The 15,424-nt window shown below is 38.8% G+C and overlaps 1 protein-coding gene across 1 annotated transcript in view; it reads left to right on the top strand.

The window, feature by feature from the left end:
* The window catches only part of LOC137144931 (BEN domain-containing protein 5), an 803,386-nt gene that overhangs the window by 669,997 nt on the left and 117,965 nt on the right, over positions 1 to 15,424 (top strand). The window contains exon 6 of the mRNA XM_067535412.1: positions 9,438 to 9,477. Within this exon, the coding sequence (XP_067391513.1) occupies positions 9,438 to 9,477 (40 nt within the window). The remainder of the gene's footprint in view (positions 1 to 9,437; positions 9,478 to 15,424) is intronic.

The following is a 15,424-nucleotide window of genomic DNA, read 5'->3' as shown; positions in this document are numbered from 1 at the left end:
TGGTGGACTCTCAGTGTTCATAATTGCTTTCACTAATCTATACTTTTTCCTGTCTCAATGCCTTTCCTTTTATTTAGTAATAGCTAATGTTAGACAGACTTTCAATTAAGGAACGGCTTTGAAATAACTAAGAAGTGATCCGCATCATGTATAGATTCCTTTCTCATTGTTAATAGCACTATGTGTGGTTCTTATTGTTTTGGGTTTTTTCCTGTTTACTGTTTCTTCAAAATAAATAAAATTCAGAGAGAGTTTATTAGCTCCTGCTGCTTATTTCTCACTTGAAGACAAATTCCGCTGTTTGTGGCATTACAATAATCTCTATAGGCATTAGCGTAATTGATGTCACAAACAGGATTATGACCATGGCTATGAAATTTACATAATAAAACCCCAAACCATGAAAAACCTGCAGGGTTTTGTTACCAAAACAAACTTTTAAAAATTTTTTAGGAAAATCGAAGACAACTAGGGCTCCAGTCACAACCATTCACGCAGCTGTTTTATTCTAAACACATGAATAACCCCACTGACTACTCATGCTTTATTTAAGCATATATGTAAGTGTTGGCAGTTTTGAGGCCTAGGTAGGCCATTCTCCTCCTCCTTTTAGACACAAAGCCTTTCTGGGGGAAGGCACACCAGTCTACTTTCTAGAGGGTCCCGTTTTCATCAGTTTTTCATAGGGCTGCCAGGTGGGGTGCTGCCCAAACCCAAACTTTGTAAAAGCATTCTGGATGGAGGGCAGGTTTAGCCAGCCAGCCAGTTTTACCTGGGTTTGCTCCAAATTTTCATGTTTGGAGATCATATGAAACTGTGAAACCTTGTGAGTCGAACCTCCAGTTTGGGTTCTGTGAAGTGAGCAGGTTTGTACACCCTGGTTATGATTCTGGTGAGGAATAGCCTGCAGGAGTAGGTGAATTCTGAGGAAACGAGTTTTTATTGACACACATGCTTGCTTAATAATATGTTCTTATCTTATACAGCATGTTACATCTTCAAACTACAGGGCTAATGTGAAGAAATCTTCGCAACATGCCTGTGAGGTTGGACAACTGCTATCTATTTTACAGATTGGACATAGAAAAAATTAGGTAACTTGCCCAAGGCTACACAAATCAGTGGCAGAGCTGGGGCTAGGACTCAGGATTTCCCACATCTCTGCCTAATCTAGTAAATTACCCTGCCATTGGGCATGATTGTAATACAAATGGTAATTAATAACACAGGTTGGGGAAGCGAACGACAAAGCATATTTATACTGCACTTAAATAGAATTATGTTAAAGGAACACTTTTGATTGATTTTTCAAGAGACATCAGCAAATCTTTAAGGACTTCCCTGGGCATGAGCACTTTTTAAGCAAATAAGTATAGTGAATGTTAATGCTTGTTAGTAACACAGGGAAACATTCCAACCATTTGTTCTGTGCCTATGGGAAGGAATTCAAGACAGAGCAACAAAAATTCAGGGGCTGGGAGAGACTGGCCTCCAAGGAAAGATTTTAAAAGCTACATAATTATAGACTGGCTAAGAGATGATTGTGGAGGTAGGGGATGCATATTAAGGACTTGTGCACTTATGAAGGATGTAAACGCCAATGAGAGGGAAGGATTATTTATCTAAAAAACAACTGTATTTAGGGTGGTGCACAGGGCCAGAACTGGGAGTAATGAGCTGAACGAAAAGTTGGGGAAAATTTAAACTGAACACCAGAAAAATCTTCCTGATAGTGAGATGTATTAAGCTGTGGAATGATCTCTTTAGGGGTATTTTAGAAGCCTCATCACTTGGGTTATTTAAAAGGACACTGGATATAACACTAGAAAATGCATTGTAAGGAACAATCTTACACTGGCAGATGGGCCGGATGATCTAATAGATGGAACATTTTCTCTCACTAACTTCTATGAGTTTAAACCTCTCCAAGGGCCTGACCTAGCTCCCATTACAGTAAATGGAAAGTCTCCTCTTTCCTTCTGTGGCAATTGGATCAGGTCCCAGTTGACTTTGTATTTTTTCTCTGCACTCATGGGGTCCTCTATGAAGTTGATTAATATGCCGTTTAGTCCCTTACTACTATAAGCCCTGATCCTGCATCTGGTAATATGGATGGACTGCCAGGGCTCGGCATGGCGCAGTACCCTGCCTGCATGTTGTAAGCATGTTGTAGCCCCAGATGTTAAGAACTTGTTCACATTTCTTTGCCCGCTGTATGGTTCTCTCTCCTGGTTAAAGATATCTGTGCGATAACTGTTGTTTTTATTGCTAGTGTGTCAATACAAACCCAGATGCCCCATGTTAGAGAGTGCTTTGTCTATATATATGTAAATAGTTCATAGAAAAGGTGCTGGGAGATGGCACTCGAGCCCAGTTCTTAAGTCTTATGTAGCCTGGTTCTTAAGTTTTGTAGGACCAATAAAACCTCTTGTGTGCACTGCAAATAGCTTCTTTTGTGCAGCTCTTTAAATCAGCTTTCAACACCCCAGTCAGGGCAGAGAGCTGTGCATTAGCACAGATCTTCTTGTAGAGGGTCCCTAATAACAATGTTGGCAGCACACCACAATTTTACTTTTCTCAATTGCATTTATTATTAGTCCTTGTAGGAACCCTGATATGGCTAAGTTACTCTCAGGTTGCAATAAAATTTCCATTCTTTCTGAATAGATTTCAAACATGATAGGCTCCCAAGAAGCGAGGAGGAGTCAGTTATATATGACTAATTGCTGTGTTCTTGAGGCAAATACTTTCCAGGAAAAAATTGTTCTAGTGAAATGTTTGGCAAAGGTTCTAGAAAATAAGAAAAGTGAATCTAACACCAGCACTTTCGTGAAAAAAAATACACAGGTGTCAGATATTAAGTTGAAATGGAACGATGACGATAGTAGTTTAATGGATCAGTGCTGTCTTTTATCATTCGGACCTAGTTTTGATTCTAAACCAGAATTGAATTACCGAGTATCGCAAAGATCTAATATCTACAGAGGTCACTGTTAAAATGGCTTCAGATGCTCATTATAGCTCTTAATTTGAGCGATAACATATCCCAAACCACTTTATAAGTGTTCCCACACACCTATATTATCAATAATTGATTCCACGTATTAGGCTACAGCAGATGTAATTTACCAAAATCCCAGTCAAGTGTCAACAAGATGACTGGTTCATTTTATCATGATATAATGAAACATTAGCAACTAATAGAGGAAGCAGAAAGTGTGAGATCTTACTTCATTGTATGAACAAAAGCCTGTGATTTCGGGATGGAAAGAAAAGATCATTCATTGCTTGGCATCATAACATGATTTAAAAAAACAAACAAACCCTTAAACGGTCAGATTATCCAGTTTAGAAGGATTTGAATTAGTACATTTTTTGCTCACAATTTAAGTCCAAATTCTGCACTTTGAATGGAAGGAATATACAAGCAGAAAACATTCATGTATGAAACTGGACAGAACTTTATTGCATTAAGATGGAAACAGTAATTTTTCCTAGCGTTCTTTATCTTTGGGCGTGGCCCTCTTATATTTAAGAACTCTTCCAAACATTGATGTTACCTGAACACCTCTTTCAGTTGGACTGTCCAATGGCTTTTGCAAGTTACCCTACAAATCCCCAGCAGTTCTTATAGCTAAACTTCAAAACTAGAGCTGCATGGTGTTTTGTTTTTTTTAAACAAAAAGTATTTTAAACAAAAAAAATTGCCTTTAAAAAATCACATTTTTTTTTGCAATTGGTTTCATTTCCTTGTTTAATATTTAAATCAAGCTCATTATGAAAACATTATTGAAGTGGTTACAAATTTATTGTTATTCATAGAAAGCAGGTTTCTGGTAAACAAGGTTTCTGGTAAACAAGAAAATTTCAATAACAATTTAATACAAATTTTGATGAAAAAATTTCCATTACAAATTTAAAAATCCTCCTTCACACCATATGAAATGGAAACGACTTCAAAATTTCATGTCCCACTTTTTTTTGGCTTTTGTGGAGTACATGTTACAGTTTTGTAGCATCTAAAAGTTGGCTTTGCAAAGTGCTGTATACAAATATAACATAGATGCTGCTCTGAGACTTGTACTGAATGTAGCTTAGCCTGTCCGTTCTATTCTTTGTAGGTTCTTATACAACCCTTATCACCATAGAAGTGGAATTTATTTAGCTACATGATTAACATTTGTCATGCGTAGTTTGCTCTCTCTTTCTCTCATCCTCTCCAGAATTGTGTGTGCAGTGGAGTGTTTTATTTAGGTAGGGTTTGTTTTTGTTTGAATATACATGCTGCTATGTGTATATGTTAGAGAAGGGGGGTTGAAGAAGAGCAGAAGATGATGAATTTTGTCATGGTCCCTGTGAGTAGCATGTAAACTGCAATGTTGTGCCTTCTGAACAGTACCTGTTGTTGTACTTGGACTGTCGGGGTTTTTATGTACTGAATTTGATAGTTTTGATTTGCTTAAACTTTTGGCTTTATGATATAATGCCTTGCAACAATTTATCATAAAGGTACTGATGGTTCCAGTTGGCTGCTCATTAGATTGATAACAGAATATAGAAATTGTAGGCCCCAGTCCTGCAAACACATAAGCACATGCTCAACTTCATGTAGGTGGATAGACACGCTGGCAGTTTAAATGGGATTACACACATGTGCCGAGGTAAGCCCGAACTCTGTTGGCAGAATCAGGCCTTACTTCACAAAAAGTTAAAGGATGGGGCAAAAATAGCAGCATGGTTCTGCAAAGCCTCTGAAATAATAAAGACTGCACTTGATTTCAGTTTGCACTTTCTCAAATGTTTAGTAAATTGAAGATAATCGAGAGAGACTCCTGCTCAGGTCAAATAAAAATCAGATGGAAGAGGTCAGTAGGAGAGCTTGTGTGAGGTGAAATATACTTAGGGAGCTGAAACTCCCTGCACTGTGGTTTTGAGAGCCAGTGGAGTATGGGGATGGGCGCTAGTGGCTGTGGTGCCTGACCCATGCTGGAAGGAGGCATTATGTCTGCAGTGTGCTCAGGCAGGCATAGTGGTCATTAGGGGGATTGAACTCAGCAGTGGCACTTACGAGACTGTTTTTGAAGCTTGTGCTGCCTTTAGCCCCAGATGCTGAACATTAGATGGCGATCAGAGGAGTGGGTCCATGCTAGACTCCCTGCTCCACAGCCAGAGATGTCAATGAGCACCACAAACAGCTGGAAAGCTAGGGAGTCTCAGAGCTAGTGTAGTTGGCTCTATGCCACCGGCATCTCCTGCTTAGTGGTCATGTTGGATGGCAGGGGCAGGGAGATGGTATACTGAGCAAGAAGAGGAGAGAGTTATGGGGCTTGTTGGCGCATGGCTGGCCCAGGATTGCATGAGTGAAAAGGAGGATTTGAACTACTTTTCTCCTTCACTCTCTTCAGCTGTGCCGAGTGTAGGCATGTCACCACTGAGGTTCTGGCCAATGAAATCTAGATCCATTTGGAATTGGATATAATTAGGTTCATTTCTATATACAAAGAAAAGTCTCAGTTGCTAAAGAAGCAATACAGTCTCAGTCTCATGGGACATCTTTGCATCTGGCTTCTTCTCGCTAATCTGAAGATAAGCGAGTCAAAGAATGCACAGTGCATTTCACACCTGGATAGGAGGTTGGACAACTTGAGAACAACTTGCATGTAATCTAAATTTAAAGTAATTCATGAATTTACACAAAAAATTCTTTATTTGAAATTTCCCAACTCACCCTGAGTTAATTGAGATGCAAATTAAATGAAACAGCAAATATCTAAAAGGGTATCAGTATGAGGGAAGAAAAGAAATTGCTCAGAAAGTGAGTTACTAGGAGAAATGCTAAGAAACAGCCTGGTGGAAAATATAGACTCTACATGAAGGAAAAGGTACACGAAGAAGTTAAGCTATGTAATGGTCTTCCACGCTCATAGCTGGATATATCCAAATGGCTAGAAATAATCACTTATGACTGTGTAGCAGGGATCATTCTGTACCTTTCAAGGAATTCACAAACCAGGTCTTTTCAACCAATTCGCTGAAATATAACTAATTCCTGATGCTTAATAGATTAACGTTTGTTAAATGAATTAATGCTTAATTTATTATCGATTTGCCTTCCATGTGTTTTAATATGATTGATTACTCTTTATCAATGCTTATTGCATTTATTAATGATTTATGTTAATTTTATGAAAGTAAATGTGATTAATTGCAAGTGAGAATTCAGGGCCAGGTGCCCTGCAGGGTCTGTACCTCTGGACAGCACCAATGGTAGAAAAGTCCACAATATGGGAAGCTGCTGTGGTTCAAATTGGCTACACTCTCCCCTTTGCCTTGGAGCCTACAGGGAGCCAGTATGGTCAAAATGGTGGTTTGTGCTCTTTCGGGATGGGCAAGATTAGAAGATTAGAGCAGTAGAAGATGTGCTGACTCAGTACAACCTCTGAGCTGGAGGACCTCTTATCAGGCTGATAAAAAATCTAACAGATACCTCCAACAGTGGGACTGCTGGCAATAGGGGTGTGGGGAAGGGAATTCTTCCAGCACCTGGGCCCTAGATGGTGCAAAGAGGTGCATTGTGCACATCCCAGCACTAAAGGAGAGTGAGTCTGGCCCCACAGCTGTGAGGATTAGGATATGATTATTGAATTAATATTTGAGAAATTTGAAAATTCCCTTGATAAATCAGTTGCTTTTATAATGATTTGTAAATTAAATAACTACTGTAAAATACTAATCATTAAAAATATTAACTATTGCTCCAGGGTTACTAGTTTGATAACATCAAGCTGGACCGTGGGAGGGTGGACTTGCAGAAGGCCTTGTCTCTGAAATGTGAAAAGATGGCAAAAGTTTGGGGCCGTGCTTGCACCTGCAGGGGTGGTTTTCTGTAAATTCTGCAAGCACAGTTTTGGAACACATTTTGCCTCCTTTCCTTGGGTCCATATATATATAGATATATATCAGAACTCCCACTTTAGAGCCACATTCTGACTACTCCAGCTAGGTGCCCTGAGAGCAGAGGGCAGAGTGAGCCCATCCGACATCACTGTACTAGCACAGGCTGCAGCTGTAGTGCTGCGGCCTCTAGTCCTTGCCCAAGAGTCTGGCTGCTGAATTTCAAACCTTTTGGCATCATTAGTTGCTAGAAGTGAAATGGCAGTTCATTATGCCATTTGGTTCACTGGAAGTCAATGGGACTACTCGTACTTAAAGGTAAGCCCATGCACAAATGTTTGCAAGCTCAGGGTTTAATTTTATTGCATTCTGAACCAATTGTTGTAGGCCTCAGCCAATGTTCAGATGGACTATATCAAATTTCCCCAGCTCAAGATCTGGCCTATGTTTTTTTTCTGCTTTTTCAACCTATCCCACAAGTTGTCAATACTAGGATTATAAAGGAAACTGAATAGCAAGGATGTATCCAACAAAAACAGTACACCAAAGAGTTAAAACACATAAGTGGGCCATCACAAAGAGAATGATGCAGAAGATTACAGCTCTGACACTACTGACACCCACATTGCCTGTGGACTCAATCCCAGAGTCCTAGGCAAACAAAGCATCCACTGGGCCCAGTTCTCCACTGGTGTAAATGGGCATACAACTCAAGCAAGTTCAGTGGAGGTGCACTCGCGAACAGCAGTGATGAATTACGCCAGTTGACTTCAGTCAGTAGTGTTTTGCCTGCATAGAGTTTTGGCCCTATGCGGGGGAAAGTCTTTAATCAGGAAGACTTTCTAGAGAAGAATATCCACTGTAGTGATCACTGACACATAGTTCCCTCCTCAAGGACTTTCAGCTGTCACCAGAAGAATAGAGAGAGTGTAATGATGTGAATTAGATTAGAAAAGGATCAATAGGCCTGACAATAAATGAAAGTAACACGGACATTATTGAGCAGATTAGGAGAGAGAAATTAAACTGGACAATATATCCTGTGGTGCTAGCTAGACACACAAATGTTGGCCATTGAGAGTTTTAGAGGGATGGCAACTATTAGAAAGTGCACGTTAGAAATAATAAAATCCACTTGTGAGATGGAAAGTGCCTAGTGGAGGTGGACAGTCCTATGTAGTAGAAACTGAGTCTAGGCAGAAGCTGAAAAGGATAATATCGTCGTAACATAGGAATTTCCATAATGGATCACACTGATGGTCTCTCCAGGCTAGTATCCTGTCACTGCCACTACTACAAGTTTCAGAGGCAGGCACAGAAACCCTGCCATAAGCAGCAATGGGATAATCTGCCTCTCCGGATAGATTCTTCCTAAACCCCACTAGCTAGAGGTTGGTATATGCCCCGAATCATGAGTGTTTAGATCGCTTCCAAAATGCTTGCTTCTTTTTCTAATATTTACTGTTAACTCAGGATAGTCTTGTTATCCTTATAAATGTCTAATCTTGTTTTAAATACTGCTATGCTTTTGGACTCAATGAAATATTGAGGCAATGAGTTCGTTGGCTAACAGTGCATTATGTGAACAAGCATTTCCTTTCATCAGTTTTTAATTTGCTATACTACTAACAATATTATTTTCCACTTTCATTTCACCATTCATCCAACGTTCCCAAAGTAGTGTTCAAACAATGAAGCTTCAACACACCTATGAGAAACACAACCACACCCATTTTACTAATATAGAAACTGAGACTCAGTTATTCAAAGCCAGATAAGGTGATGTGAGTGTCCAATTCCTATTAAAATGAATGTGAATTGGTCATTCATATCCCTTTAAGTGTCTTTGAAAAATCTCACCCCAAGGGAATATAATTATTTGTTTACCCAAGTCCAAACTGTGAGTCAGTGACTCAGGCCTGGTCTACACTGCTGGCAAAATTCAGCTGCAGTCGACGGGCAATACTCAAGCTCCCGTCAGCTTCTAAATTCTAATTAGCGCAGCATCCCCCCTACGCTGCGCTGACGGGAAATGCCCTCCTGTTGACGCACTGTTAATCTTTTTGTGGGAGTGGATTTATTGAGTCCACTTCCGGATCGATTGAGCGGGTCTCCACTGCCGCTTAATCAATCCTACAAAATCGATCCTTCACTGTGGACAATGCCGCCGGCAGTGTAGACATACCCTTAGTCAAGAAGAGAACTGTTGAGTTGCACATTTTGTTGCCTTGCTCCTTCTCTATGAAGTTAAGGATGCCTTAGATTTGAAGCAGCTAGTTTAAAGCACATGTGGACACACACATTTGCACTTTTATCCAAAAAAACGTAATTTGGAAATGTAAATAAAAACACATTAAAGGGACTAACTAAATGTCTTTCCTTTCTTGGAAGATACATATGGCTCCCATCCAAAATAGTTACTCTGAGCTGTGTAACTTGTAATTTATTCCAGTGTAAATGTCAGAACACTTTCTTTGCATGTCTAAGATGACCCACTAAAATTAGTCCTCTTTTAACAATTCCTTTTATAATTTGCTTTTCAGCAACAACGGCAGCTTGACCTGCTGACTATAACGAATCCTGGTGAGTAAGCTACAAGACTGGGCTTTTTATCTTTTCTTAAAGAGATGTTTGTCTAAATGTGATTTTTTTTTTCCCTGTCTCTGGCATGCAAAATGAAAAATACTGTTCCCCAGAAAATCTTTAACATAATAACAAGTGACAGCTATATTGTGCTTGGCAAAGCCCCGGGTAGTTATCCGTTCACAGAGCTGCCTCTTCAGACCTTTACTCTATGAATTTGAGTGCTGATATTTCTTTAAGCCTCCTGGGGTTAGAGTTAGTAGTATGTCTGCAGGGCAGATGCCCTAGAATTCACAATGTATGTTCAAGTATCACAGAAATGTAAGTTTTACTCTCTTCAATGCTAAATCTAGACATTTAAGGGATATAAAGAAGTCAGTGGTTTTCAGTGTACACTGTTGATGGGAGAATACGTCAGTTAATTCTGAAGAACCTTAAAGTAAACGAGATAGGAAATAGCTAGATAAAAATAAAACACTTTCCAAACAGTCTTCTCAATAATGACTTGTGATTTGTCTGTAGAGGAAGACTCTCAAAATGTGTTATATGTTAAATTTCTGGTCACTAGTCGTGAAAGTAGTTTCATATCTTTGGCATGGTGTTTTTCAAAGGTGTCACTGCTGGGATTGAAATGCAGACCAGCTGAACGAGATTTCTCTTTGATCTAAGCTCTTGTTTACTTTCTTCAATAAGACTGGTTCAATTTCTTTTCATTAGCTCATAGATGTCTACTGCCCACCAGCAACAGAGAAACACCACACAGAATTGGTACCAGCTTTGGTAACCAGTATTTTTCTGTCCCTCAGCTCTAAATGCATTTTTAACTTTTTGTCTGGCTTTAACTGGGAATATGTTAGCAAAGTGAGCAGGTTCTGTGGGCGAGTGGGCAAAACGTGACACATTTTGCTTGGATAGCAATTTTGCATCAATAATTGTTCCAACATTGTGAATGTAGATATCTGTGACATGACTTCTCTTTCACTAACTTTGTTCAAATAATAATCATTAAAAAAAGGAGAAGAAGAAACACTGTGTTGGGACAGATGTTTGTTGCTATCACATTTTTGCATGTTCATTTTACATACAGTTTGCAATTATGTTAATATATGCTTGGGGCACTTGCTGATAAAAGCAATAATACAGTGAAAAAGAGCCATTGTCACCATTCTGACTACAACTTCAAGGGCAAATAAGACACATTTTCCATATTTTGTATCTTCAATGTCCCGTTTCTAAAGAAAAAAAATCCCTGAAGGGCATAATCAGAATAAACACTCAGATCTTAGAATAAGTTACTGAAGTCCGCAGCCTTTTTTATAGGGGAAATGGAGGCTTGGCGAAAAAAAAGACATTTGTGTAAATTATATTTATGATACCTTCTTTATTGTAATGTCTGATGTAACATTCACTGGAGCAATAAAAGAGTTGATTAAGTAGAATTTGTGCATAGATGTGATTACAGTAAGTACCTAGCACTTCAGATCTTTCAGTTTTGCACAGCAACATAGCAATTAGTTAGAAGGATCAACAGAGGCACATACCAAGACAGTTTCCACTGATTATGTAGATAGACATGCTGTGTTAAAAAACCCAAAACCCTTCCTTGTCAGACATTTTTTCAAAACATGCATTATTTTGTATTTTTATACATTGATAGCCAGAAATCCATAATAATTGATTTTATGAAGTATTTTTAAAAAATTGGGCCAAAATTTGTGTAGCCTAGAGTTGTCTGTTAAATAAGTTTGGCCTTATTTTCAAAAGGGCTGAGCGTCCTAAGGCCAAACTGATTTAAGAGCCTAAAATTTGGATTTTCTAAAGAGTTTAAGGGAGTTAGGCTTTCAACTTCTTTTATGTTCCTTTGAAAATCCCAACCTACATATGGCACACTGGTTTCAGATCTTACTCTTGGAAATTATCTAGCTTTTGTTATTGTTACTTTTTAATATTTTCATTTTGGAAGACTGTCTTTCTGCTTTGTGGACAATGGACTGTTTTTACAAAGACACGATACAGCTTATGACTGAGTACTTTGGGTGAGCTGAATTAGGGGCCAAACATTGTTTTCAACTATCATTTCTCTGGCAATTCTTTAAGTTTTCCATCCTGTGCAAGGGCAGGCAGCCTCCTGTACAGTGGATGTCACTCAATTAGCCTTGCCTACAGTAGGAAAACCCCTTATGGCTTGACAGTGGCTGTCAGCAATGGGTGCATTTCTGACATGGTCTAATTGCAAGAATAGAGCAGAACAAAGTGAGTTCAGTACCATTTCAGAGACTGTGGTGACCTTTGTAAACTGCACACCTGTCATGAGATAACATTAGAGAGACAAGATAGGTGAGGTAATATCTTTTATTGGACCAACTTCTATTGGTGAGAGACAAGCTTTTGAGCTAGACAGAACTCTTCTTCAGGTCTGGGAAATTTACTGTCACTGCTAAATCACAAGGTGGAACAGACTGTTTAGTATAAAAAGTTAACACGTATTTCAAGGGACCATTCAAGATGAAGTGGCCCATTAACACCTCTGCAGCCATAGGGTGGAAAGCAGTAAAAATGCTGGGGCATGGACGTAATTGGGTTACAGATTGTAATAAACCATAAATCCAGTGTGTCTATTCAGTCCATGATTTTTAGTATCTAGTAAAGCTATGAATTTAAGCTCCCAAGATCGTCTTTTGGAAATGTTGTGCAGGTTTCCTTTGAGGAAGAGGACTGAGAGGTCAGATGTAGAGTGATCGCTTTGTAATCTGTTCCACCTTGTATTTACCTGTAACATCCTGAATACATTTCCCAAACCTGAAGAAGAGCGTTCTGTAAGCTAGAAAGTTGTCTCTCTCACCAACAGAAGTTGGTCTAATAAAAGATATTACCTCACCCACATTGTCCCTCTAATATCCTGGGACCAATACTGCTACAACAACACTGCAGACATGAAATACCTCTCTCTTCATGCACACACGCACGCGTTCCCACTTGGGGAATGGTGCTCCCTGGCAGTAAGCATGTTTTGAAATGATACTGAACTCTTTTGTCCTGGTCTGCCCTTGCAATTAAACCATATTCTGAGTTGGATCAACTGCACCCATTTGTGACAACAAATGTCAACAACGGATAGTTTTCCTAGAGCAGAGAAGGGTATTAATGAGCGTAGTTGCAAGATAACATCATGTCGTTAATGGGTCTATGGGTTCATGAGACGCAGTGACTAAAAATTCAGATAAGAATTTATGAACTATTGCAGGAACCTTAACACTATGTCATGACAGAAGTGCCCTTCATGTTGCTGTTGTAAAATGAGTCAACAAAGTTTAAGTGTTGTCTTAAGTGTTGCTTTTCCTTCATTGTTTGGTATCGCCTTAATCTGCTATGATGTTTTGAACCCACATTATGGTGCTGCCCGGCCATTCTCTCTTTTGTCCTCACGTTGCTCCAAATGGCCTCCATGCAATAAGCGATGTATACACTGTTGCTATATACTTTGCCAAGTAGGTGTGGTGAAATAATATAGCTGAGCCCTTGGCAGACCATCTTCTGTGCCTTTCCTGGCTATGATGGAGTGACAGTTCTGCAGACTGACTGGTTTTATGTTTTTGTTTTTAATGCTCTAGGAGAGATGAAAAGCTTAGTTTTGACTTAAAAACAGCTTTGTATGTCAGAATGAATAGTCATTTGTCCCTGACATGGATTGAGTGTATTCTGAGAAAGTGATGATGGAGGAAATGTTGGGATTGAAAAACTGGTACTGTACATGTACAGACGTTAAATATTGTGTGAGACGTAGGTATGAAAAGCAGAAAGTTTCATTGGGTGGTGGATCTCCTAGATGTGATTGACACTCACTTTATCAGTATTCAAGGGAATTTAAGTTGCACTTCCTTACATGTTGAGTAGCTAGGAGAAAGAGTAAGTTGAATTAGTAAATGTTATTGTTACACTCCTTTCTTCTGCCCCTTGGCATGTGAGTTACACCATCTTACAACTCTGTTACACTCCATATGATCCAGTGAGTCAACTTCAGATGTGATGTGTAAAGTGGGGAGGGGAAAGAAGTTAAACATTCATATAGGGGGTGTGTCCAGAATGAGTCCAAGTTGAAGTAACATACACTTTGGTAGAGGAGAGGGGCCTAAAGAGGTGTAAGTTTCACAAACTATATTTCCTTTAGACTTACTTAGCTTTACTTTTGAATTTGATCCAAAGCACTTCCTGAGCAGCAATTTTTAGCAGACTCAAACCCTAGGGCCAGCACTTCACCTGGCATAAATTGGCTTCGTTTCACAATGAAGATAAGCTGATTTACACCAGCTAAGGATCAGCCCTGAATTTCTAGCTGGCTATTGGTGCTCATACTCACAATGTTACAGTATCATTCAGGAAGGTGAGTTCAACTCACACTGCATTTTTAAAAGAATATTGCTAGTGTAAATGGATGTGTGGTTGAACCCCATTGGCTTTAAAATTGGCTAAAATGTTAGATTGTCCAAGAACCATCACAAATACTCTTGAAATGCTGTTTGATTCAGTCCTCTTCAGGGCTTGATCCTTTCCCCTACCAACTTCTCTACTGCCAATTTAAAATAAACTTTCCTTGAGTGCACTGTCAGGAGACATTCATCACCATTGGAGGTGCATGTTTCCCAGATGTATATAAAAGCCATTCCATTTGGCAGCAGTAAAATTGAGTATATTTAGAAAACATGGGGTAATTGAATGGCCTGTAGTGCCCAGCTTGTCTTCGACATCGAATATAGAATGTTTTAAGTCGCTTTCATTTCCATTTTAAGAGAAAAAGAGCTAACTCCTTAGTTCATTAGTCATGATTTACTTAGATTTTTCTCAGAACGCTTTAGGAGTTTATACCCTATACTACAGTAAAAAAGATAAACAAAATTCTAAGTTAATAGCTACAGGATTTGATCCTAAAACTGTAGTGACTTTCTGAGCGTGTCTTTACTAATAAAGTATTACACTTGTATAAACCAAAGAAGGCAAATCTTTACCAGACAGAACTTTATGGAGCTAACCTGTAACATTTAGAATATTCTTTCCCTTGTAATATCTCTGGTGCTGTGTTTTCAAAATGTCTCAATTTCATTAATTTGTGATACAATCTATACTGAATTCTTGTAAGGGGTCTTTCGTTTCTTCCATATATATTTTACCACTTTAAATCATAGATATAGGGCTGTTGCTTAATGAATTTCCTCTAGTGAGAGAAATATATTTCCACTTTCCTTCCATGAACAAAGTAATACGGGGGATTTACTGTACTTTTTAGCTGAGTAAGTGTTGCTTTTCTACACACCATTGCTCATGAGACTCCCTAGTAAAATCAGATGAAGGGAAGAAAAGCTTTAAAATATGATTTTGAAAGTTACTTACAAATAAGCTCAACTACTGCATGCCCCCTGCAAGACATATCCATTACCGTCCTGAATATTCTGACAATCTTCTTATTTTTAATTGAAGCATGAAAATAATATGAACTTGAAGTCACGAAGCTATAATACACCTATTAGTAAAAATGATACCGGGTAATAAAATATGACAGAAAGTTGTTCACTGTTAAAACTCATACACTAACTATTCTTGATCGTCCATGCTAATTAATACTACATTGATTTTAATGAAAGTACTTGTCAAGGGACACTGGCTGAGTTTTCAAACAGCCTAACATAATTACTGTTCATGTTTGTTGTTGAAAGTATCATATGCTGTTTTATTTGAGGGGAGAAAAAAACCCTTTGTGTCTTTCTAAAGGAACACTCACTGAGGTTTCAGTGCTAGGCTATTCCTCATGTTACATGACTAAGACCTTCGGGGTTTAATCATCTTTGTGCCCACCAGGGTTTAAAATGGATAATCCTGAAATTTTCAAAGGCAAAAGTCCCAGTACACAAGTGGGAGAACAGACTTCACTGGTTTGGTTTGAAGTTACTGTAAA

This window comes from Emydura macquarii, unplaced genomic scaffold, assembly GCF_026122565.2.
Source record: "Emydura macquarii macquarii isolate MOO-44397 ecotype Brisbane River unplaced genomic scaffold, CSIRO-AGI_Emac_v2 contig_3506, whole genome shotgun sequence".
Lineage (NCBI taxonomy): Eukaryota > Metazoa > Chordata > Testudines > Chelidae > Emydura > Emydura macquarii.
Note: the sequence above shows the minus strand (reverse complement) of the source record. Positions and strands in the feature narration are given on the sequence as shown.